Below are 26,039 nucleotides of genomic sequence, written 5' to 3'. Positions count from 1 at the left end.
TAGAGAAAAGGAGGAAAGATAATAAATCCTGGGTTCAAACTGTACAGCTGTTAAAAATGCAGAGACAACTTAGTGAACTTTTTAAAAAGCCTTAACATTACACAAACAGTTCAATTAGTTGTGACAAAGTTTTGCAACCTCAGGTATCAGCTAATGATGTTAATACTTATTTGGGTACTTAAAACTCAGGCACAGTAATTAATGATATGAGGACTTATTATATTTGGGTGTTCAAACCAAGATACCACAAAGAAGCTGTATTTTCAGAAATCATGGAGCACACTGAAAATCAGAGCCTTCTAAGAAGCTTCAGTGTGAACATCCAAAAATTGAGGCACTTTCAAAAACAGGGACTTTCACAATTATCCTAACCTCTCTATGTGAAATCCAGTTCTCCTTTGAAGCAGTGAGATTCTACTGCCTTGAGTGGAGTTAAAACTACTTGCTACAGGCCAAGATTAACACAGGATATATACTATTAAAAAGATATTAAAAATTGAAGACATATGTTTTCACTATATTTTAAAATTAATTAAAACCTGCTACACTAACACTGCAACTCAGAAAAAGCAGTACATTGGAGTACTATATGTGTCAAATATCACAAAAAGACATGTTATTAGTAGCCATTCTCAGGCATTCCAGTATAGACTTCAATTTCCTAAGTTCCTCTCTCCTTTCTAGTACAGATGACTTAAGCATGACCTTAAGCACTACTAACAAAATGCTTCTGGGAAAGCTCTTCCACCCTCACAGAGATGCATGAAAAACAGACACAACTTTCCATAAATACAGTTATATGGAAGGATTCATATCTCATATATGTAGTCTTTTCAGGACATGAGCTAGAAACAAGAAAGAGCAGGGAGAGGCATTTATGCCAGTATACAGCAACCTGAACTAAATGAAGTTTATAGAAAAGGGGTTTTTTTTCTGCCCCAAAAAGTGAAGTCTCATCAACTCAAATATTTAGCCAAGTTCATAATATTATTTTAGGAAAAAAACCCAAAACCACCTGTTTTTTTCTGAAAATCTCTTTGAAAATGTGTTTCTTTTTATTTCAAAGCATATTTGATTTTGAAAATTTTTTGCATTTTACTGTTAAAAAAAAATAAAGTCATTTTAAATACTCAGAAATACCCCAAAATTTGTTTTTTAAAGTTAAACAAAATATTTTGTTAGACCCAAGGTATTTTCTTCCAAAATTTCCATTTGGCAAAAACGTTGAAAGGTTTTTCTTAAAGTTTTCCAGATCTACTAGCAAGTCAAAGTCAATACTTGGTCAGCTATAGCATCCACACTGACCAGCTGAACTCCTAAACATACCAGAAATAAGTTTATCAGCTCGCTTGCACATACGCATTTCCAGGCTGTAACTATTAGCAGAATCAAAGCAGGAAAAAAAAGTGTGTCCCAACCATGTCTGATTTCAGTAAGCTCTAAGATTGCTCCTCCCTCACAGGTCAGCGCAGGAGCAATGAATGTGCACTGGGGACGACTATGTCACATGGCACAAATTGGCCACCACAAAGTTCAGTTATGTCTGCTGTATTTTCACCCCACATATGTTACATTATGAAAACTTTGTAAGGTTTAAAAACAAGGTTTTGAAAATGCTGCTGTAGAGTTCAACTGTCATTTATGCAGTCTCACACTAGACGCTAAAGGAGAATGATTGTAGCAGGAGGATATACTCTGAATGAATAAATTATGAATCAGAAGACAGATCCAACCATCAGCTAGGCACCTACCTCTCTCCAGTCCAGATATTTGATTTTTTAGGGTGTTACTCTCATGTCCTGCATTAACTTTTTGTTCCTCTGCAACACTCAGCTTATTCTGGAGAACATCTCTTACTTTGTTCAGCTTTGAAATTTCAAGGCGCATCTGAGTCACTTCATCATCTCTGGTCTACAGAACAGCAACAAGGAAAGAGGAGAGAGGTATCCACAGAAAGAAAATGCCTCTGTGCTTAGTATATACTTATTCCATGAAATTCAGGAAGAAAAGTTGTAAGTGCTGTCGGTCACCTGACAGAAGATAATTAGCTAGTTGAAAAATATTAAAAATAATATAAACAAAGCCAGCTAGGGCAAGGAAAATGATAATCATATCTTATGCTTTAGAGCTGAAGATGGTCAAAGAATCCCCAGCTGCAAACCTCACACAGTCCTACCCAATTAGTCCTGCAGATTAAACACTGGCAGCTCTAATTTCCTTTGAAGTATTCAGGATAGTGACTGTGATGAGAAAGATATTTGTAGTGTGGTCTGATTGCATGTCCCTAATAGCAGGTATCTGTTATCCCCATCTCTTTTATAATCTATGGCTTTAAAGAAAAAGCAAAATGTAGAGTTCGTCTCATTTGCCATACAATCAGAGGAGAAAATAATCAATCAAAACACTGCATAACTGGTTACCAGGAAACACAACCAATAATCACAACAGAGATTAGTCTTTTTCCTTTTAAGAAGTAAATATAACTTCCTCACATAATTCAGTGCCACTGTTAGGTTTTACAGCCATCACAGACTACAGTGTTCCACTTACAGCCTCAGATACTGATTCTGTGAGATGGTGAATCCTGCTATGTGAGTATCCTCTGGGAGGACGTGAATCTCCTCAATTCTTACTGACAATAACCTTCAAGAGATTTATGAGTACTTTCCCAGCTCAGGTTGCCCAGTACCATAGTGGAGGCACTCAGCACACTGCAGGATAAAAGTGCAAGCACTGTGTCTACAAAAAAGGCATCTCAGGTCATGACTGGGGCTCTTAGAAGCTTTAGCAATTGGCTTAATTACTAACTGGGCAGTATCTTCTATCTTTTTGTTCCTAGAAGTCCACATGCGTGACTACAAGTTCCATCAACTTTTCTTGAAGTTAGGATAAGATCATAGAATCAAAACCCTCCTTTTGACACTCTAGAGCCCCAAATGTAAGTCACATTTGAACACATTGTTCATAAAGTTTTAAACAATGATGGTATTGCCAGAAGTAGTGATAAAACCAGATAATCTGAAAAAGACTGTTTTTCAAATAGGTAAGAAAAATATCCTCCAGTCTGCCTAACAAAATACAACAGAAAACAAGCTCTTACCATACAGCCTATTAAGGGTCCAAATCAGAATCATCTGTATTATATTACTTATGAAGAGAGGCTTTAATCTGTTAGTGGTTAGTTCTTATCATTCTGACTAACAGTTCCCATTTTAAAAAAAAAAAAGCTCTCTATTGGCAAACAACCTTTTTATTTAGGTGAATTGGTTATACTTGACTAAACCTTGATAAGATAGTGACTTTCTACCTGAATTTTCTAATGTTTAGTGTTTTAACTGCAATGATGATACAAAATGCAAGATATGGTAGACAGAGTAATAACATTTAACACTTATACATTACCCTTTATCACAAATGCTCTCAAAGTACTCTAAAAAACATGTGCAGGAATCATTTAGTCCTTCCCCAACTGAAACTCACCTGCTTCGGAGTAGTACAAAACAACTGTTAAACAATGTAAAGTCAGTCAAGAAAACCATTTAGCTCATAAAGTAAACACCATCTTGGTTACTTATATTTAACTTCCCCAATCGATACTGTGGCGGAAAATTTTACTGTTGGAAGTAACTCCCTACAGTGGAAGCTATCCAGGATGCTGTCGTTATAATTTATTAACATTTTTCAGTGGGTTTTGGCAACATTCAGATTATGTTAATCACTGTAAGAAAGAAAGTTATTGCTCTTATCTGAAGATCTCACAATCAAAAAAAAAAAAAAGACCTTATTCTTGTCAAAAGTACCATGCATCCTTTATGAACACAATTTGTTGAGCATTTTGGTTTATTGACAGGCTTGAGAGGTGGGCCTGTGCAAACCTCATGAAGTTCAACAAGGACAAGTGCAAGGTCCTGCACATGGGTCAGGGCAATCTCAAGCTCAAATGCAGGCTGGGAGATGAGTGGATTGACAGCAGCTCTGCAGAGAAGGACTTTGGGGTATTAGTGGACAAAAAAGTGAGTATGAGCCAGCAATGTGTGCTTGCAGCCCAGAAAGCAAATCATGTCCTGGGCTGTATCAAGAGAAGTGTGGCCAGCAGGTTGAGGGAGGTGATTCTCCCCCTCTACTCTGCTCTTGTGAGACTCCACCTGGAGTCCTGTGTCCTGCTCTGGGGCCCCCAGCGTTAAGAAAGACATGGACTTGCTCAAGTGGGTCCAGAGGAAGCCACGAAGATCATCAGGGGGGCTGGAGCACCTCCCTTATGAGAACAGGCTGAGAGAGTTGGGGCTGTTCAGTCTCAAGAAGAGAAGGCTCCAGGGAGACCTTACAGTGGCTTTCCAGTACTTAAAGGGGGCTACAGGAAACATGGGGAGGGACTTTTTACAAGGGCATGTACGATAGAACGAGGGGTGATGGCTTTAAACTGAAGGAAGGTAGATCTAGATTAGATGTAAGGAAGAAATCCTTCTCTGTGAGGGTGGTGAGACACTGGAACAGGTTGCCCAGAGAAGCTGTGGCTGCCCCCTCCCTGGCAGTGTTCAAGGCCAGGTTGGACGGGGCTTTGAGAAACCTGGTCTAGTGGAAGGTGTCCCTGCCCATGGCAGGGGGGTTGGAACGAGGTGATGTTTAAGGTCCCTTCTAACCCAAACCATTCTATGATTCATTCTATGATTCTATGTGTTTTATGAAACACAGCTCCTCCAACAGGACAGGTACTACACTGTCAGGTGACAGAGTTGGAGGCTGCATCATGGTACTGCCACAGAAAGAATGGCATCCAGTGACAGCCAGATTTATTCCTAAAAACTCCTCAGATTTCCTCCGAAACTACCCTTAGGGAACTATCAGCACAAAACTCGAGGCCATCCCTGTCCCAAGTGGTAAGACTGCCATCAGAGTCATATGGCTGATAGGATGTGTGTACCTTCTGGTACTTACTTTCAGTTCTGCTGTCTTCTGCTGGATGTCCTGCATCACCTCTTTAAACATCACACGGTGCTGCTCACTCTCTTGCATGAGCTTATTATTTCTCATCTGCAATTGCTCAAGTTCCTTACCAGCTTTTTCATTCAAGATCTGTTAGATTAAAAAACAATCCTATTAATTCTTTTTAATCTCATTACAATATCTACATATACATGAAGATAGAACCTTCCATCTCCCCAGGAGATAAAAGTTGCTACAGATTGTTGTCTGCTTAAAACTCACTCTTCATTGCTGATGAAATTACTAATGTGAAATATGATACATGTTCATATTGACTAGGGGAAATGATAATTTCTAATGAATAACACAGTCAGTGTCATTTTTTTTCTGGGAGCTTAGCAGGTCTCTCTTGCAGGTGGTAGATAAATATTATACTTCTTGTTAGGCATTTGGCAAGCATCACGTAACACAACTTGCTACATATAATTACTGAAAATGAGTTTGAGATTCAAATTATTTCAATCAGCAGAGGGCAGGGGAGCTCTGTTTCTTAGCAAGCAAATCCTACATTAATATGCTGATAACATTTCTCTGGGTACATGGGTTGCTGAGACCAGGACACAACCATTTTCCTCTCTATCTTCAGTCAAAAGCCCAGAACAGCAGTTTCATGGTTTCTATGGAGAACATATACCTCAATACTGGAGATGCCAGTCTTTTCTTCTGCTTGATGGGACTTCCTCTAACAGATATTACTCCTTAAGTGAGGAAAGAACAACCATCATATTTTTCACTTCAAGCATTAATGAGTGATAAACTGACAAAGTCAATATGTACTATGCCCTTAACAAATATTAAAGGAAGAGAAGTGGAATCTCCCTCTTCTGAATGCATGCAGAAGCAAAGACAATGTAAAAACAAGGCATACTGTTTCTTCTGTGGCAGATGTCAGGACAGCACTGTCTTTCAGGCAATTCTTTATTGAGACTTGGGCACGGGTGAGATGAAGCCTATAATAGCTGTATCAAACCATCTTCACTGTCATGCAAGCAAGGATATTTTACTAGAAATTTCAGAGGAATAAGAGCAGGCATCACAGCCAACTACAATTAAGTTGAGAAACAATAGCCTGAGTCACCTTCTCTTGCAGATCTCTACCCTGACTCTTGCACAGTTGGATAGCCTGTGTTTTGGACAGACTTTTTGAAAAAGACAATGCAGGGCCTCCACAGACACCTTCAAGCTAGCACAGGCAACAAAGACAGTGCAGTAGTCTGGTTAATTAGCCTTGGCACAGCACTTCATGTGAACTATTGGTTTCCAGCATAGTTTGGACAATTGAATGCCCCTAAAATATTTGCTTAAAAAGGTTGAAAGGGACTACAGAAAGGAGGAGGAAGAATGAAACAAAACCAGGAATTGTAGATATCCTATTTAAAAACAATGTGATTGTCCTGTCAGATCATGGAGCTGCCCTCAAAAGCTGCATCAAATCAGTGATATTCAGAGAAATATCAAGTCTCTTCTGTATCTCTTTATGTGAAGTATTTTACTAAGACTCTGTGTTGACAAAAAATTGTCACAGACCTCTACCTTCACAAATTCAGGGACCTGAAGGGAAGAAAAAGCCATAAAAGTCATAAATTTACAAGATACACACAACTCCCAAAGAAGTTTCCCTTGAGGTAGGACTGTTTTACAGTGATGAGATCTCCCCTGCCATTTACTGAAATTGCTTCTCTAAGAGTTTCTCAAAGTCAGGGGAAATGGTCTGAAAACCTGAAAATTCAAACACTTGCAGAACACTATGTTAGGACATTTCCAGATAAAGTTTTTAGAAACAGAATGGGGAAAATCAATCAAAAAGGTTTACGAAGACAGTTCTCTGCCCTTTCACAGAAACTCTTCCACAGGCTTGAGAGGTAGATAAAAATTATTGTGACAGAGAAGAAAGAAGGGGTGGGAGGTAAAATGACTTCACCAATGCCACTACAGTCAATCAGTGGCAAAACTGGCAATATACGTCAGAAGTCCAACCCGGCAGCCTCCTGTTACTGTCATTAGATCATCCATGCTCTTCACAGCCTTTGTCTCATTTGCTGTGATATTTTAAAGATGTTCTCTAACAGTATCATTGCAACTCACTACTGATTTCTGTGAGGAAATCTATGTGAAATCTGACAGCAAGTTCTACATATTTATTTACTAGTAAAGTAGTATTTATATTAAAATAAATATTTATCAAAATTATTGAATTAAAATAATCTCCCTCCCTCTCCCTTCAGGAAAATCCATTTTCTTCTTATTTTGACATCTGACCCTAATCTTAGACCTCATGAATACCGTGTGCCATGTACCCTACCTTCTGGTCTTTTAGATGCTGTTCCATATTCAGTTGTTCCTCTTTGTTCCTCTGTATATGTTGCTGTAAATTCTTGATCTCAGCTTCCTTGTTATCCACTTCAGCTAGAAGATTTTTCAGGTCCTTCTCCATTTTTTCCTTCTTTCGAGCCTCTCGTGATGCCTCATTCTGATGCAGCTGGATTTCTTGCTGAAGCTATAATAATAGAGAAGACAAAAGTTTTAAGTTCTGCTGCCTTTTATTCAGGAAAACAAGGCCTCTCACCTCTCCCTCTACTATCACTGATTTTGAAAACAACAGCTTCTATACTCCTATCCCTGCTACTACATGGAATATGCCAGATCTTCTCAGAAGTAAATATGTTCTCTAGTGGTTGAACAAAAAATCCTGCACGAGGGAACCTATTTATTCATGGCAAGAATTTGTTAAGCACCAGTCAGTTCACCCACACAGACGGGTCTGATACAGTTCAGACACAAAAGCATTCCTCTCAAGATACAGTGGCACAAATGTATTTTTAGTTGTAAGCTACTTGAAAGTGGTACTTTCTGAATGCAGCATTAAAACTAATTAGGGCTTGATGTTGTATTGCAAGGCTTTTTATTTTGATTTTTCTATCTCACCAGCAGAAACACTCATTACACTGACATTAAACGGAAGAGAGATGTCAGACCAGTGTTCATTTTCACAACTGCTCTCAATCTTTCTGCTCTCAAAGCTCCTCTGCAGGAGCTTTTCTGAGGAGCTTTCTCTTATATTTAATAGACTGTCTCGTGACTTCTGCTCTCACCCTCCCCAGAAACATGATGGAGCAGAATCAGCCGAAAGGGGACACAGGGGCTTGATCCCCATGGAAATATTCAGTTCAGCCAGGGACCAAAAATTAAAATATGTTCTTTGCTTAAAGATTCCTAATCCTCTGAGCCCACAGATGAGAAGTTGCTAGAACTGACAGGGATCTTCAACAGGATCTTCAAAAAGACATTGTCATTTAAGCAGTCTGAAGTGGAGAATAATTTCATATGGGAGGTGGTTACAAATGCTGTAACAATCCCATAAATTTAAGGGCTGATGAAGTGAGTATCAGAAGATTAAGGCTGGCAAGATTCAATAAGTTTTGATGGGAGTTTCAATTCTCTCTCTTTTCACCCATGCCCACAATGCTGTCAGAAAAGCAAAGATTTATATTCTCTTGTAACACATTCCCATCCATCTGCTTCAGAAACAGAAATGAGTTCTGTGCATGAAACCTAGGCTGATCATTACTTTTCTATCTGTGATTAATAAAAAACTATAAGCTAAGTGCTGTCTCTATCTCTTCTCTGTTCTTTTTCTAAGTGTTCTTCTCTGCTTTTTCTTTCTCCTGTTGTCTTGCTCCAGCCCCTATTTATATTCTGCTTTAAATTCTTTTATTCCTCATTATTATGCTTTTATATTTTGGTGTATCAGAGTTCTGTTTCCCATCTTCCATCCTTTTCTACTTTCTCTCCATTCAGTAGGTATCCTATTGATCCTTCTGTATCTCCAGCTGCTATACACATTTAAAGGAAGATATACATGTTGATCAGTAAAGAAGGTCTACTCAGATGGTCAGAAAAACAGCGAACCTAACTTAAAGAGGAGACAGAAAAAAGTAAAGCTGAGATGGAATATGACTGGTCTCTACAGACACTGGTGAGGTGACAGATTATTTAAGCTGAAAAACAGTAGGCAGGCATCAGTGTGAAGAAGAAAGCAGGAGGTCTCTAACCATTAGATAAGTGAATTCTGGAAAAGCTTCTCATAAAAAGGGGAGAAAATAGCCTAGTTAGCTTTTAAGTCAGAATTTGATATGTTCTTAAAAATTATGGTATGGCATCATATGACAACCACTGCCAACAGCAAGGGACCTAGGATCTCCATTTCAGGTCTGTGTTCTAAGTGGTTCTTTGGAGGCATAAGGATTTATCAAAAAAACCCACATCTCCAGTATGAAAGGTAACTATGATTCAGGCAAAGGAACCTTGGCCTCATTCAGGAGCTATGGAAGCAGCTGGTACATGACAATACACTTTGCAAAAGACATAGCATAGAAGTAGAGAAAAACAGAAAAATCGTTCACAACAGACTCATTTCTGAGCACTCCTGAAAATGTTTGAGATGTGAAAGAACAGGTAGTAGCATACTAGTCAATGGAGATCAATTGCAACAGTGGAGAATGGTTCAGGACAAAGCCTAAAATCACCACCCGGTGATCTGTACAGACCTGCATAATGGATTGATCTGCCTCATTTTTTGCCCTCTCTGTATCCTGCTGCTGCTCTGTGGCTTGAGTTAGACTTTGACGTAACTTCACGACCTCTGACAACAGTTGGTCTCGCTCCTTTGTTATCTCTTCTTTAAGTTTTAGCAAATCCTGGATACTGGAAGCAAGGAAATAATAGTCAAGCAGTGTCACAGGCCATTTCTGTTCTTCTTCCTATGCCAGAACAAGATCTTTTGTGAGAAACAGGAGTTTAAAAGTAATTTGCTTCATTTTAAACTCCTCTTAGATTAAGGCTCTGTTGGTCAATTGAATTATATGCTCGATCTACTGTGATCGTAGTCACCATCATCATAGGCAGCTTTAAAAGCTAACCTAGTCCAATAAATTACTCTTTCTTGTTATATCACATCCTCATGGGTTTGAAGAAACCTTCAGTTTTCCAAAAAGGTAACAGGGAACAAAATTCTTCACCACTCATTGCAAAATTACTCAGGGACCAAAAATATTACATTGTTGTAAGCAGTTTCTCTGCAGCTTACCTGACTGGGCACCTAGTTAGGTTATGTCTTACAGTCACCTAATGTAAGAATAAAACAGACTCCCTCTTTGGACACATTTACAATTCAAAAGAAAGCCCAAGCAGTGTGGGTTCAAGCTCAACCTTAAAAACCAGCCTTACAGTTCTAAAAGACTATAGGGTTACAGCCCTACAGGGCTGAAAACCTGTAAAAGAGTTCTCTAGTCCCACAGCCTTGTCACTAGACAGAGTATTTAAGCACGGAACTGGAGGGCAATACAGAAGGAACTTTAAGAAGAAAATCTGAGTAGGCCAGTCTCAGCAGCCTGGGCAGCAGCTGGAAATGGCAGGAGTGAGGTCTTGGCAAAGTAACGGCTCCTGGCTCTTGCAGGAAAATGCAAAAAACAACCCCAGAGAGCTGCCTTTAGGGAGAGTTGTACTAGGAGAAGGCTTAATAACCAAGCTTTTAGATCCAAGGAAACCTGTTACACAGTTCCAGAACATTTCAGGGACTAAAAGTGAAGGAGTGGCTTTCTCATGTATCCAGGTGGTTTATGTGCTGGCACATTCCTTGGAGGGGAAATGTTTGAGCACACTAAAGGCCTTGCTCACAGACACAAATCTTGTTTATGCAGCCTGGATACACAGTGCATGGGGAGATGAACATGACCCATACATATCCTGAATGCATAATATAAATAAATACCTTACACAGTGTGAAAATTTCAAGCCAGAACCAGCTGGCCCAGCCATCAGCAATCTCGATAGAAAGTACACAGGTCATAGGGTCCATATACTTAATCTTATCTTTGAGTTTACACTTAATCTTACAGCATAAGTACAGTCTGAGGACCTGATACAACAAGCACTAGCTTTTGGAGGGCTTTTGAGCAACTCCTGAGGATCATTATTATTTGCACACTGTAGTAGCTAGAGGCTCCACCTGAGACTAGGTCCCTCTATGCATAAGTGTTCACTAAAAAAAACTCATAGTCTTGAAAATGTATAAATATAAAATACAAAAAAGAAGAGAGATAGTGATAATGCCTTATAACGAAGCTGAGAACAGAAGAGAAATCAAGTCTCCTGCTTCCTTATCTAGTTGACCCTGCTGCCATCACATGTAAAAAAGCTGACAGGACCCTATTCTCAAAGACAGAGTATGTTGAAATGCTACTCAGATAAAACAATATGACAGTTACTGAGAAAGTGCATAATATTGATTTTTGTTTGATCTCTCAGCTTAATCCAATGCTGAATGAATTCAGTCAGAGCTTGCTTCTATATTTGCTTACTGCATAAACACATAGACCAATAAATGTGCACTCATGAGAAAAGTAAAAGGCAGAAAAGACCTCTCTTTCTTTTTTCCAGTGTCTTTGTAGTGTCTACATGGCTAAACAAAATGTAGAATGATAGAAAATCAGATCAGGCTTTCCCCCTCCCTAGGGAAAACTTACTTGTGCTCCTGTCCCAGGGATAGTCCAGATCCTTGCTCCACTAAATTAGTTAGGCGTGAAATTTCCTCCTGCAGCGAATTAATCGTTTCCTTCGCTTTCTGTTCCTTTCCATAGGCTGTATCCACCATTTTCCAGGCCTTTTCAAGCTCCTAGGAACAAAATGGAAAACAACTAAATAAATTAAATTGGGTTAAAAATGAACAACAAATAAAAAATTAATTGCCTTGCATTTTGGTTAATTAAGAAAATAGATTTTCATGCCTTTTCATGCTTAGATTCACAACAGTTTTCTTCACCAGTTTTCTTTTGGACAAGAGCAGAGCAAACATTTTGAACCATTCAGGCTATGTCAATTTATACCACAAAAGCTCTAAAACATTTTCTTTAACACATAGGTCTGAACGTTATCAAATCTCACTCTATGAGATTTTGTTCATGTGTCTCCCACTAATATCTGGAAATGTACTGAAAATTCGGTGCCCACGAAGATACCATCTACTTAAATAGCTCACTTATGTCTGTAAAAATCTTATTAGCTCTTATAACAATGAACATCTAATTTGATTTGGATGAGAAAAAGATGTTACTTGGGGCTTTTCTCCCTCCTTGTTCATTTTCATCTGTGAGGACCTAGTGTATTTTGATTTTAACTATATATTTTGACAACCCACAATTCTCCTGCCAAATTTCAGCACATAGAATTACTTGAATGACAGACTCATGTACCTCTCACAAGTCCAGTGTTTGATATCCATAAACAGGATAAGGGAGGAGAGTTCACTTGATTTTTTAACTTCCTCTGCATCTCTCTCCCTTGAATCAGATCCTTAAGAATCACACACAACACTTGCCTGGTTCAAACCAAGTTCCTGCCAGTTCTGGAATCCTGTGCTAAAAAAATGCATAAATTCAGAAAGTAACTGGACTGGAAGAAAAGTTCCCAAAGATTCAGTAAATAATGAAGAAACTACTTTTGACACTAGAAGTCCCTGAGCTGCAAATCGCAGCATGATGTACTCTCTCTCACGCTCTTTTCTCAGCTGGCTCCTGGTGGAGTTCTGGGCTTGATGGACTTGTACAGATTTAGACTCCAAGTGTGGCTGTGCAGCTCTACATTAGCTCTAGGGTCTCCCCAAGCAGAGCCAGATAGAAGCATCATTACATTAGGCCATAATATCCCTTTCAACTCCTACTTGCAGCATATGAAAATGGGGCAGGGAGAAAATAATTTAAAAAATCCTCCACAATGAAGAATATCAAATAATTTAATTCATATCAAATTGTTGACAGCAGTTCTTTACTGAAATTAACATCTCTGGTTCCAAAAAAACCCCTATTTAACATTAAACTCAAAATGATGACACCTATATTATGGTATATTGTTAATATATTTATTGAACTCTTTTAAATCAAATAAATGTACTTAGCTGTTTGCTGCCTAAATTAAAAATTCAAGCTACTAAACTAGCAGAAGTAACAGGCTACCAGAATTTGCTTAAAAGATAACACAAAATATAACATCTGCAGCCTCTTCAAACTGGAGAGGGAATACATTTTCATTTTATTTATTCAATTAGTTCAGCATATCTAAATTTGAGAAACCATCTGGAACTTAAAGATCAGGAATGTTTGCTCTTCTTTTTTTCCTAACTTATTAATAAAGAGTTAAACAGTAGGATTTACTTGCTCAGATATTCTGAAGGATATTATAGTCAATTAAATTCACTACCTACAAACAGTACTTTTATTACTTATTAAAGTACTTAGTTTAAATTTAGTTTGAAAAATGTGCTTTTCACTTATGTATCAAGCATATTTAAACAGTTTTAAATATTAAAGTCAATTTTTATGTTTTATACATTCTGAGTTCTAATTTTCATTCAAATGCAGCAATGAGCATACATAAAGTATTAAGTATCATCTAGTAAATAATAAATTTTTCATTCATTATTATCTTACATAAAAATGTTCAATTATGAAATTTAAATAAATGCACACTAGGCTGAAATAATAGCATGAAGACATAGTGTATCATCTTGACAGGCAGAAAAGCATAAAATATAGCTGTAAATAAACATGTTTCAGATTTGCCAACCAATAAGAGACAAACAACCTTTCTCTAGAAAAATGCAAATGGAAAATAAGATTAAAGCTGATTACTTAAATCAAAGCTTCCTGCTGGCTGATTAGACTGTGATTAAAATTGGTGAATTAAATCATTACGATTGGAGTTTTGGGAGATAGAACTGGTGAATAAAATCAATATGCCCTCTGAGAGGTCCTACTGGCTTCAGTGAGTATTTTGTTTTGGTGAGTATTTGCAAAAATGATCCCCTGAAGTCAATTCAGATAAGCAGTAATTTCAGGTCACCTTAAGCTGTGCTTTTTGAACTTTATCTTGCTTTTGAAGTGTAAAAACAATTCTTTTGAATTTGCATTGGTAAAACCAATTTTTATCAAGAAATTTAGCAGGCACAGATGATAGCCCCATTAATAAGCAAAATCTAAGTAAGAATTTGCTACAGACTTCAGCATCAACAAAACTGGGCTTCATTGTAGTTGTTTCTTGGTTGTGTCTTACTTTGAATAGCAGATCATCAGATTGCTTCCTTTAACTCCAAAAGTAAAGAGGAGGAAATTTCTGATGGTGGAAGCCTTCTCTGACAAAATTTTCACATTGTTACTCAGTGCAGAGGGGAACTGAAAGAATGCATCACTGAGTAATTGCAGTACATGGTTAGATAGGTAACATGCATTGCAGTCTGTTGGTGAGAAGCTCAGCAGGAGCCAGCAATGTGCATTTGCAGCCCAGAAAGTCAGCCCTATCCTGGGCTGTATCAAAAGATGCGTGACCAGCAGGTCGAGGGAGGTGATTCTCCCCCTCTACTCTGCTCTTGTGAGACCCCACCTGCAGTGCTGTGTCCAGCTCTGGGGCCTCCAGCGTCAAGAAAGACATGGACCTGCTCACGCAGGTCCAGAGGAAGCAATGAAGATCGTCAAGGGGCTGGAGCACCTCCCTTATGAGAACAGGCTGAGAGAGTTGGGGCTGTTCAGTCTCAAGAAGAGAAGGCTCCGGGGAGACCTTACAGTGGCTTTCCAGTACTTAAAGGGGGCTACAGGAAACATGGGGAGGGACTTTTTACAAGGGCATGTAGGGATAGAAGAAGGGGTAATGACTTTAAACTGAAGAACAGTAGATCTAGATTAGATGTAAGGAAGAAGTTCTTCACTATGGGGGTGGTGAGGCACTGGAACAGGTTGCCCAGAGAAGCTGTGGCTGCCCCCTCCCTGGCAGTGTTCAAGGCCAGGTTGGACGGGGCTTTAAGCAACCTGATCTAGTGGAAGGTGTCCCTGCCCATGGCAGGGGAGTTGGAAGGAGGTGATCTTTAAGGTCCCTTCCAACCCAAACCATTCTATGATTCTATAATTAAAGACAGAATTACACTGGATGTTTGCAGTTGGAATAATTCAAAAAAATTTGGAGAAGTACTGGGACTCTGGAAATTCTGAAGCAGAACTCATAAAGTGTGACTGCCTTACTTTATTTCCATTAAATACCCCAAAAGATCACATCATTTTCACTGCTCAGAAACCAAGAATTACTGAAATGCTTTCTTAGTATATTGGATTGATACCCCTGGAAATTGAAACCTTGGTAATTCCAAGCAGGGCAGTAGAAGGTCTCTCACGTTCAGCTTGCCCCTTTGCTCCTTTGATATGACTGTAAACAGCAGACTATTATGTCCAGTTTATCAAAACTACAAAACAGAGCACTGAACTACCATCAGACAGTTAACAGCTATGGATTATTACTGACCTGGGTCCTACCAATCTGTGCAGTTAAACCCTGCCTCTAAACAAACCCTACTGATTACAATGAGGCTTCACATGGAGAAAAATTTTGTTTCTCTAATTGTTATTTGTATATGAAACAATGAAGCTAGAAGAAGGACTGTACACCTGTTATCCTGATGACCCATCATGTCACCAAGATTAGGGCCTTAACTTGAAGCAACTATACCATTTTTACAGGAACAGCCCTACCAGGATAATAAAACAGTGAAACAGATTGTTTGTTTAATTTAGCACTGAAGAATATCATCTTTGCTATTTTAGCACTTGAACTTTCCTCAACACTTGCCTTGGGCACTTGCAAAACACATTTTTTGAATGTTAGTAAAATTGTAGTGAAAAACTACAGCTGTAACGGAACTTCCCTTCAGAAAGGAGAATAACATGAAATATAAAGGGTATACCAAACAAAACCCCAAAACATGACAGGAACATTTTAAACAATATCCAAATAATTCCTGAACATTTAAGGAAAAGACTAATTCTCATAACCAAACTGAAAAAGTATCAGTGCTGTTTACTTGGCTGACAGCACTCCACTAGAATTGAAATGTCAGATGTTATGCATTGCACGTCATTTCTAACAGGATCATATTGTCAAGCAGCTTTTTCCCCTACAAAATCTCTTAGCTGGTTCAACAGTAGGTGGTATTGTTAAGCTATACCTTGCCTGAGCTTCAGATTAGCTGCTGAAATTGGAAAGGCTCTTATTTTTCCTACTCTTTGGCTCCTCAGTTTTACAACATTGCTAGGACAATGCTTCCTCAGCTTGGGAACATCTTGAAGGATTGCCTCTGCTACTGTTCACACTCAGAGTATTGCCATGTAATAGCAAAAAGAAAATTATAAGGATCATTGCAGTTCCTGACACCCACCTACCAGGTTTTGATTAGCAGCAGTGAAAATCAACAAGATTTTCTATGCGGTTTTCCTCCTCCTTAAGGATGCTTTGAGCAGTACCATGGCCTTGTGAGCTGCAGCCATCGGATGACAGCACTGCTATTTATATTTACCCTGAGTGTATTTTCTTCCTAATTCCAAGGACAAGAAACTTCATTTCAAAGAACTTCTATTTCTGTAGTGCTCATAGATCACTCTGGATTGTTACACTGAATTTATTTTACTGGAACAAAACACTTTATTGTAAGGCATGGAGGTTTCTCAACTAAATGCTAAATTAAAGCCTGTCTAGATACCATAGCCTAAGTTTTTAAATCATCAGAAGGAAAAAAGTTCAAAATAGAGTCTTCTGATCATTTGGCAGCTTTAGGTTTCTGGTAGTCAAACCTCACTGTAAGGCTAAAGTGATGGACTGTTTTTAGCAAGTCAAGCACTTTGATTTGACAGAGTTCAAATCAATAATAACAAAGAACACATCAGCGTAAATTGGCAAAATCACATTGAAATGTTATATAGGATTCCTTTTCAAAAACACCATGAAACATTTATTTATATGAGTTGATGACACTTCCCTGGTCTACAATCCATATTTCAGCAAGTAAGTTGATTTTTTAATGTTCTGGCAATAGTTAACATCCAAGCAGCCCTTCAAAAAAATTAATTAATCAAAACCTGTATACTAAGTTGAAAATGTGCTATTTTACAGAGGAAAAGCTGAAACAAAAACTGTTAATGAGTACCTGAAAGCTGATGGAGTTGGTTTAGTGCAAATAAACACAGAATTTGATTGGGACCTGTAAAAATACCAGACTGAGGAAACAAAGTGGTAGGTAGCAAAGCAGAGGTTGAAGCACTGGAGATGCCAGCTCTATACTTAGTCCTCTGGCTAGTTCTCTACATAAAATAAAGTGTTCTTGTAGATGCTTTTCTTGTTACCATGTTTTTCATTAACAATTTCAGATCATATTTAATTCTATTCAAATTTACCGTCTTCATTGATGATATAGTTCCCCGATCATCTTTAGACAGCTTTGTGAGCGCAGCTATTTTAGATGAATTCACCACAAGCTCAGCATTCAACTCCCTGCATTTCTCCATGAGACGATTTTCATTTTCATGAGACCTCTTCATAACAGCATGGAGCTTCTCATATTCTACTCGGAATTTTTCCAGAGTTTTATCTCCCTTAAGTAGATTGATGACTTCTTGGAAGTCTTTTTCCAGTGCATCGAATGCACTTTCTTCCAGATACGGTTTGCCAGACTTTTCCTGAATGAAATGAGATAGATAATCAACAAACAGGAGGAATTCAACATCTCATGACCCCAGAATACAAAAAAGCAATACACCGGGTGTGTAACAGCTACTAAGAAATCATGACAAAATTTTCTGAAGTAACAGTTCTCTTGCTAGCATATGATATGCACATTGCAGGCTATTTTTCAAACAGATCTCCCCCGATTTTACTGAAATAACTTGTGCTTTAACAGTCAGAGTTCCTATAATTGAGTACTACAACTACTTTAAAGATAGGTCTATAAAATATCATCATTGTGATAGTGTTTAAATAATACATCAATTATTCAGGAAGCCCAGTATTTTAGCCCCAGTTCTTCCCAGATCTCTACACTCTAAAGTCTGATTAGTTTATGCTTTCTATGCAGATAGTGCCAGCAAATCACCTGCAGATAAGCATGTCTGAAAGCTCCAGTAATGCCAATCCTTCCCCTGCAGGAAATGCTACTGTTAAACCTTTCACAGGGGATGTTTTTGATCTAGCTCAGTTCTGATGCCAAATTTTGCCAGCTCAGTTGCTGGACAGCAAATTCTACCAATATTTTTCAAAACAGCCTAAGACAAGCTTCCATTATAGCCTTCAGCAGAACACAATCATACCAAGAGGAGACTGCGTGGCCACTTCTCAGGAGTCAGCTTGATCTGCTAAGGAGCAACATATATCAGCCCACAGGACACTTCATGCTGTCACTGATACATTGCTGCCATCGCTCACTCAAGCTTGCTCAAAACTGACCAGAACATCTCTACGCTGCAATCTGAAGTGTAGGTATATCCTTATAATCGCATCTCAGAGGTGGACTCACTCAGATAGGAAAACAGCTCTCCTGTTTAGGTGCCAGCCATGGATGTATGATGAGCCTCCCTCACACAGGGTAGGCAATGAGATGCACAGTTCCCACAACCTTAAAAATCTGCCTTCGTATCTCCCCCGCACAAACCAATGGATTGCTATTTCAAAAATGGTTCAGGCCCCAACTCACCATTTGAATATAAGCAGTTTAAAGGCAAGAATTTTCAAAATTCTAAAAAAAATAAATTCTGAGAGGAAAATGACACATTTCATTTGTTTCATTGTTTGGGGGGGGGGGGGGGGGGGGGAGTACATAAATTCACACTGCCTGGAAAACCTGAAATTAAAAGGCTAAAACCAGATCCTTACAACTTGAAAGAAAGGTCAGGCTTTGTGACACACTGAGGCAGAGGCACTGGCTCCAAGTCCCCCCCTCCTTGCCAAGGCGCTGACTTGAGGGGTTTTTTTTCTGTGTCAGAAACTTCAGCGGTAAAACAGCAAAGGCAACCTGAATATGAAAACCCACGCTTCTGCTGGTGTGGGAGGGCGGTCTGCACGGCAGGGCCCCAGTTTGGTGCGTAACCCCTTCAAACTGCTCTGGCGCTCACAGCAACAAATTTGGGTTTCTTCTTATGTCATCCTCCTCTCCAACATCAAACCTTCAGTTTTGATCTCGTTCACGTTTGTGATCATAAATAGAGTTAAAAGAAGAGCAGTAACGATGGGGGCGAGGAGTGGGGGAGGTATCACACCCACGATCTTAAAAGCAGCAGGTGTTCCCAGAATTTAAGCGTTATTACTGCCGATGTACGAGTAGCTTAATTGCTCCTACTTTCCACACAGGATCTAACTGAGCTCTGCTGACAAAAGTAACTCGACACGTAGTTATGGTATATAGATACAGATGATACGTAGATGATGATGTTGGGCTTATTCTGAGGTACAGCGTTCGTCCTGCCCAAGGAACAGGCGGGGAGTGGAGGGGGGGTGAGGGGGTCTCACCTCAGCCATGCTGCCGGCTGGCGAGGGGCGGCAGCGGGCGGGGCGGGGGTCGCTGCGGTGCCGGGGGCTGTGGCGGCCCGAGGCGCGGCCGTGTGGAGGCCGCCGCGCCGTGTCGTAGCAACGGCGGCGGGCGGGGCGGGCCGTTGGGGCGGCGGGAGGGGCCGGGCCGGGGCGGGCCCCCCCTGGGTCGGGCAGGCCGGGTTCGCTCCGTGTGGGCCCAGAGACCCCGGTCACCTCCAACCCCGTCCCGTCAGCCTCAGGTTTTTCTTCCAAAGTTGTCCGTCTCGCTGATGAAATTCAACCGCCGGGATTTTAATCAGCGGCGCTGAGGAACGTTTCCCCTCTGAGCTGAAAGGCCGGGAGCCGCTCCGTGATCAGAGCTGCACCAGGAAGAGTCAAAGGGCCCCTCGAGGCTCGGCGGGAGGCAGAGCCCGGTCGAAGGTGACACAAGGGGATTTGTGCTGTTTTGGGGCACAAATTACATTTGGAGCCTGGCTTCTGTCATTTCATTGCACCTGAATATTCACACTATCTAGTCTGTGCGTGTGAATGATTTCGTAGAAACCGTGGTGTAGAACAAGGGAAGGCAGGAGAGCAGCTCTGTGCTTCAAGAGCTGTGCTCACCTATCAGCTGCTGCTGTTTGCTCCGCTCCTAGCTAACCCTTGAAATAGTTGGCTTTATCTCTATGAGGTCACAAATTGTTTCATCTGATAGCTTTTTAGGGCAGGGATTGCATTGTACCATGTATATGCTCGCTAGCAGAATGGATGTTGGTTATGACCTTAAAGTACCACTTGAAATGGAAAACTTCTTCTCTTCCTGGTTTAATGAAGCCTGAATTGTAGCACTTCATTTTACTGATTACATGGCAAAACAGGCAATTTCAAATGGATGCTTTCAAATGGTCTGATTTTACCATTAGAACTGGAGAATAATACAGATTTTATAATGTATTCTCTATATGTATGACTTAATTTACAAAATATCCTACACACCGAAACATAGTTTCAATCATTTCAGAGCACACTTCTAATAAAAAAATCAATAAAGTTCCTTTTCTAAGTTTTGCACTCTGCTTTTTCCTCATTTTCTCTTGTACTGATGTTTCTTCCATAATAAAATTACCAGGAAGATGATCATGATAAATTCATTTATTCTAGGATTTCACATTCTCAAGAGGACCAAACTTTTAGACCTTTAAAACACAACAGCTGCATGTGTAAATAAATATCAAAAGGTATGATTTTAATTTTGGTAGCAAAGTACTGCTGGAAGAAGGGGATATGTTCAGATTTTTTTTTAAGAAAATAAATTATATGATAAAAAAACTTCAAATTTACATCTTAAATATATAACCTTGATATTTATTATACTCTTCCTTATGGCTTTAACAACAAAACAGGAGTGGAAACTTATGAAGGGAGGTAGTTACCTTTGATTTAGGTTCATGCTTGTGCTTCTGGGTAACAGCATGAATGTGTCCAAAAGTGATATCCATTTATTGAGGCATTCCCATGATCTTCCTGGTCCAGTTGAAGATGTCCCTGCTCATTGCAGAGGGGTTGGACCAGATGACCTTTAAAGGTCCCTTCCAACCCAAACAATTCTATGATTCTATTCTATGTTTTTCAAACTCCTGGTGATTTGTGTCCTGTGAGACTCTCTAAGGGTGACTATATAGGCTGGTCTTCATGACAAGTGCTATATGAGCTGAATTCATTCAAATTTGACAAGCTCTCAATCATGGTAGCTGTGCCTCTGACTGCAGTGCAGACATAGTAGGGTGGCTGTGTTAGGAGTCCGTGATAACTCATGCTAAAGCCTGTTTTTGATAAGCCAGCCACTATGCCTTAAAACATCACAACTCATAGCGCATGGTTTTAAGTGCAGCCAGGACACAAATCTGTGACAAGACTCAAATATTTACTTTGAATTAATTCTACAACAAACCTACAGAACACCTTGACAGGTTCATGACCGAGGAGCTGGACTGATACTCAAGGGGACATCTGGGTTTCTGACCTTAGCAAGAATTTCCTGTAGCTTGGGACCAACCAGTTAAAATTCCCTGTGCTTTCTATTCATCAGTAAAGTGGAAATAACCACATCTGCCATCCTGCAATAGTGTTGTGACTGCCATGGCTATAAATGATGTGCTCATGTCATAGAGTGAACCTCTAGACAAGATGGAGCTCTTGAAGTAGGATCCCTTTTTAACACTCCCTTTTAAGCTGAGCCTATGTTCCCAGCTCTAGGAAAACCTTTCTGTTAGTAAGAGAAAAAAACTCCCACAGCCACGAAATAAAAATAAATAAATCTCCATTAACAGCAGGGACAAGCCAGATCTGGAAAGTTTCAGTTCATTGAAAAGATTGTTATTTATTTCCCTGAATATCTGATTTTGTTCAAGAGACACCCGCATTTTATGGTAAATAAGCAGAATCACCTGTTTCACCAGCTGCATAAAAGAGAGTTTTGCATCAGTCGGGTGTGTTTGTGTGTGTGCAGAAAGGGTTACTAGAGAAGAAATATTTGCTCACTGATTTATTTGAGGTCACAACCCTCGGGCAGTTAATTTAATGCCTGTTTTAAGCTGTAGCGGCATGAATATGATAAGCCATCACTTCCTGAGTGTAAGGATTTATGGTCTGCTGCAGAGGTATAAATAAATAGAATAAAATCTCATCATAACATCACCCAGGAGAATGGAAGTAATTTGGAGCAGGAACCATGACAGTACATGTCTTCTGGGAAGTGTAAAATGAACCTTGTGGACACTGGAAGTTAACGATAAGAAGAATTGATAAAGGAAAGCCGGGGGGTGGGGGTGGGGTGTTGAAATAGGTTTCCTTTGACACCACGCTGTTGTAAGGAAGAACATCACTAGGTGGCACTACACCACCACAGTGGCTTGATAAACCGCACACACACCACACCCGCCCGCCGCCCCCCCTCCCCCCAATAGCTATTTGCAGCCCTGACAAGCTTTTCCGGTTTAGAAACGTGTTGCAAATATTAATTAACACATGGAGACATAATGGTTCAGTGAACATGTGTTCATGGATGAGGTCCTGTATTTGCATACAATTTTGCTCAATTTACTCAGATAATATAATTGGTGGGAGAGTACCACTAACAAACCCAAAATTTGTCTAACAATTTGCTAATATTAAAATATTATTTTACACATATTACAAATATGTTACATAAATATTACTTATCTAACTGCAAGTCTTGTAATGGCCCCAGCAGTATGGAAATCCATCACAACATCATTGCCTCCAACACCAGTGACGCTACAGATGCTGTCAGTGGGCTGACATCCTGGGACGTACCCTAGAATCTAGTTTACTTTATAAGTGTTAAATCAGTTTTGCAGTACTAAAAGGAACAAGAGCTTATTAAAAATACTTCTTTTTCTCCAGTGACAAGGAAACGCTACGTGGGCCTTGATTACTTAATTACCCAACTGATATTTTTACTATATTCTTTTTGACTGTCCTTTCCTCCTGTTATTTTCAAACTAAATGATAGTTTTATAATGTGAACAGTTGTTCAGTTTAAATTGGATTGAGGCTTTCTACTTTGTTCATAAAGATCACAGAACAGACCTCAAATAGCAGTAACCTTTGATCATGTTTGGCACTAGAGTTGAGCCAATGATCTCAAGAGGAAGAAACATACTGTATCTCATTAACATTTTCATAAAAAATTAAAGCATGGAAATGTTCTGATTAATAGAAACACCCACATAAAGAACTTGGTTATTTCTGAGACAGAAGCTAAAGCTGACAAGTGGTCTGTGTATAACGTACAATTACATGCTCTACATAAAAAGTAAAATAGATTAAAATTATGGAAAGCAACTAAAAATTAAGTCAACAATCCTGGAACTAAGCTGAACTTGCCATTCCCCAGCATGGTTTGAAACTGCAGAACAGTTTCCTGTTCCAATTTTTCCTCCCAGTTCTGCAACTAGCATTACAACGGCCTGCCATGCTTGTCAGAAAACTCCTCTCTTCCACCCTTCTCTGAGTCAAACCCAGGGATTTTCCAAGACCGCTGGAGGAAAGCAGCTCTGCAGATCCCCATCACCACTGCTGCCCACTGTGGGCTCTTACCACCACCAGTATTATGGTTTCTGCTACCAATCTGACCTACAGCTTTGGAGAGTGATGGGGCAGGACTCTTCCTCCTATGTATTTGGAGGAAGTCTGGTAGACCCCCTCCCATCCTGGCTGCCCAGCATCATTAATCCCTAGAGAGGCTATGAAGAAAAGCCTACAAAGTAACATAAACACAGGTGTCCCTGCACAGCACTCCGGTTTCTTCAATGGACACTTTCCATTACTTGCTTACCAGTTGTGATCCATGGGTGTCTTTCCAGTGATGAACATTTGGGTTTATTTAGAAATTAGTTACAATATGTCTAGAATCATCATGTGTTCATTAGCAGAAACAATTTCCCCCCATGCTTTCCAACCGCCTTTCTGTTCCAGCAGCAGAATCCAGCCCTAATCTCTGACTCTTGTTCCCCTCAATCAAATTTTGTTCTTCAGCCTTTTAATTCTCAACCACCAAATCTTTCTCTAGCTGAAAATTCATCTGGCATCTTTCACTACTTGACACTTGAGTCCTCTGGAACGAAGATGCTATTAAAAAAAAATCCCTCTTCTCTTAATACCCAGAGAAGGCTATAGAAATCACAGAGAATTAAGATGTTTATAAGGTCAGGTGTAAGGGGGTAGATGAGGACATCATATGGTAAACTGTGAGGAGCTGACCCAATCCCCCTACACATTTCCTTGTATGGCAGCTAGGAGGTGTGAATTATTCATGGTGGAAGGGAGTCTCCCACTCCCTTCTCCCCTTGGGCTGCTTGTCCACCTGCTCTGCTGGGTCACGCTGAGCTGTGCCTATTAAAATACTGTCCTGCTGCAGTCTCCTCTAGGCTAAGACAGCCACTTGCAGTATAAAAGGTAGGGCCTCAGCAAGGCCTGACTCAAATGTATTGCTCTTGCTTTCTGCGTGTTAATGTGATCCCTCTGTGTGCTTCAGGTTGGCAGCCGTCTCCTGTGTTCCTTGTGAAGGTGACAGCTGGAAGCTGTGCTAGAACCTGTTTCGCTGCTGCCTACCCATGGCCTCTCTATCATATCCCTCTTCTCTTTTGTAGATCTTGCAAGATGATTTTTTTTTTTATTTACTGCTTGTAATAATTTAAGGAAATGCTGCTAGTTTTGTAATGGATTAGAAATACTAGTGGAAAGAATAAAATAAATCCTCAGTCTTCCAAGATGTCTGAAAGCAGCTAAGAAAGATATCTAGAATTTAACTCTCAGCCCAAATCTTGCTCTTGTCCTGCTCCTGCTGATGGCATATTCGAGTCCATTTTAGAAATAATATTATTATATCTAATTTCTGCTGCAGTAGCAGCCATGTGACGGAGCCACGGGCTATGTCCCAGTGTGCACAGAACTGTGGTACGGTTACTCTACTGCTCAGAGCTTCAGGTCCTGCCCAACATCTGAGCAAGGTTAGCGGAGCTTGGCTCATTATCAGATAAATTACTACCTTTAGCAAGACAATGATCTTAAGCCTTCTGCAGTGCAGCAGTACTCAAACAATGAATCATGTGCTGGAGTTGTCAGGATATGTGCTTCTAGCTTTCCCTCCTCTTTCGAACTGCTGAACTGCATCAAAAAACCTAATACAAATCAAATGAATGTTTCTTGGTTTGACTTTTCCATTTACATGTATCATATTATTATCATAATTTTATACCATCCTAGGTGGCACAGAAAGTAGATCCTGAACGGGATGGTGGATATGTAATATAATCTGTTGGGATTTGAGCCTTTCTTTGAAAAATGTTCAGGCCTTTTCCCTGTATCCCAGGGAAATTTTGCAGATGAATGTAAATTTTAGTCAATATAACCTATAGTGATTTGTATTGTCCAATGTGTGTATATATATACATACACATCACCAGAATCAGTAATTACTATCTTGTCAGGCTTTATGCAGGTGATATTTAATAGACATTTTCCTTTGGCTTTGGTGATGAATAGCTGTGATCTTGGAGAAGGAGCTATTTTCTCTCCTGCTGCTGCTGTGAAGTTCCCAGGGGAAATAAATAATGCACCAAGACAGGCTGAGTCCTGCAGCGCAGAAGCAGGGAGATTCCAGTACTGTTCTTGCTAGAGATTATTTTCATGAATTATAGCATAATGAGAAAGGAATGTACTAACAACACCCAGGTTGCAAATAAACCTGAATAAACTTGATTCAGACACTAAGGAAATAATGCCCATACACACACATTTACTGAACCCAAACCCTTTGAATAACATTAAAACTGTTTCTTAACTCAATAAGCACTCAGGAAATTCAAAGAACGGGCTGATTTAACAGTCCCAGTTACCACTCAAGAGCTAGACAGCTCCAATGTAAAGCTGCGCCACCACCTTTACCTGGTGCCCTCTTGATACTGCAAAGCCTTAGTGCAACCTAACACACAGCTGGCTCTCCCACCACAGCACATGTCCACCACCTGAGCTTAAAAAAGAATCAAAGCAGCGGTGGTGAACATGCAACGTGCCATACCAGTGATAATACAAGACAATTGTTGCAATGCTGTGGAAGGAGGAAGGGTGCAATACAGGGATCCATAATTCCCTTGAATTGGATG

At 39.8% G+C, this 26,039-nt stretch overlaps 1 protein-coding gene across 1 annotated transcript in view; it reads right to left on the bottom strand.

The window, feature by feature from the left end:
* The window catches only part of CFAP58 (cilia and flagella associated protein 58), a 60,935-nt gene extending 41,543 nt beyond the window's left edge, over positions 1-19,392 (bottom strand). The window contains exons 1-7 of the mRNA XM_074830078.1: positions 19,351-19,392; positions 17,247-17,528; positions 11,508-11,656; positions 9,531-9,687; positions 7,286-7,480; positions 4,936-5,073; positions 1,752-1,911 (exon numbers count right to left, since the gene is read on the bottom strand). Coding sequence (XP_074686179.1) covers positions 1,752-1,911; positions 4,936-5,073; positions 7,286-7,480; positions 9,531-9,687; positions 11,508-11,656; positions 17,247-17,528; positions 19,351-19,359 — 1,090 coding nt within the window. The 5' untranslated portion in view covers positions 19,360-19,392. The remainder of the gene's footprint in view (positions 1-1,751; positions 1,912-4,935; positions 5,074-7,285; positions 7,481-9,530; positions 9,688-11,507; positions 11,657-17,246; positions 17,529-19,350) is intronic.
* Between the last annotated feature and the right edge of the window lie 6,647 nt (positions 19,393-26,039).

Source organism: Strix aluco, chromosome 7 (assembly GCF_031877795.1).
Source record: "Strix aluco isolate bStrAlu1 chromosome 7, bStrAlu1.hap1, whole genome shotgun sequence".
Lineage (NCBI taxonomy): Eukaryota > Metazoa > Chordata > Aves > Strigiformes > Strigidae > Strix > Strix aluco.
This window is presented reverse-complemented; position numbering and strand designations above follow the sequence as displayed.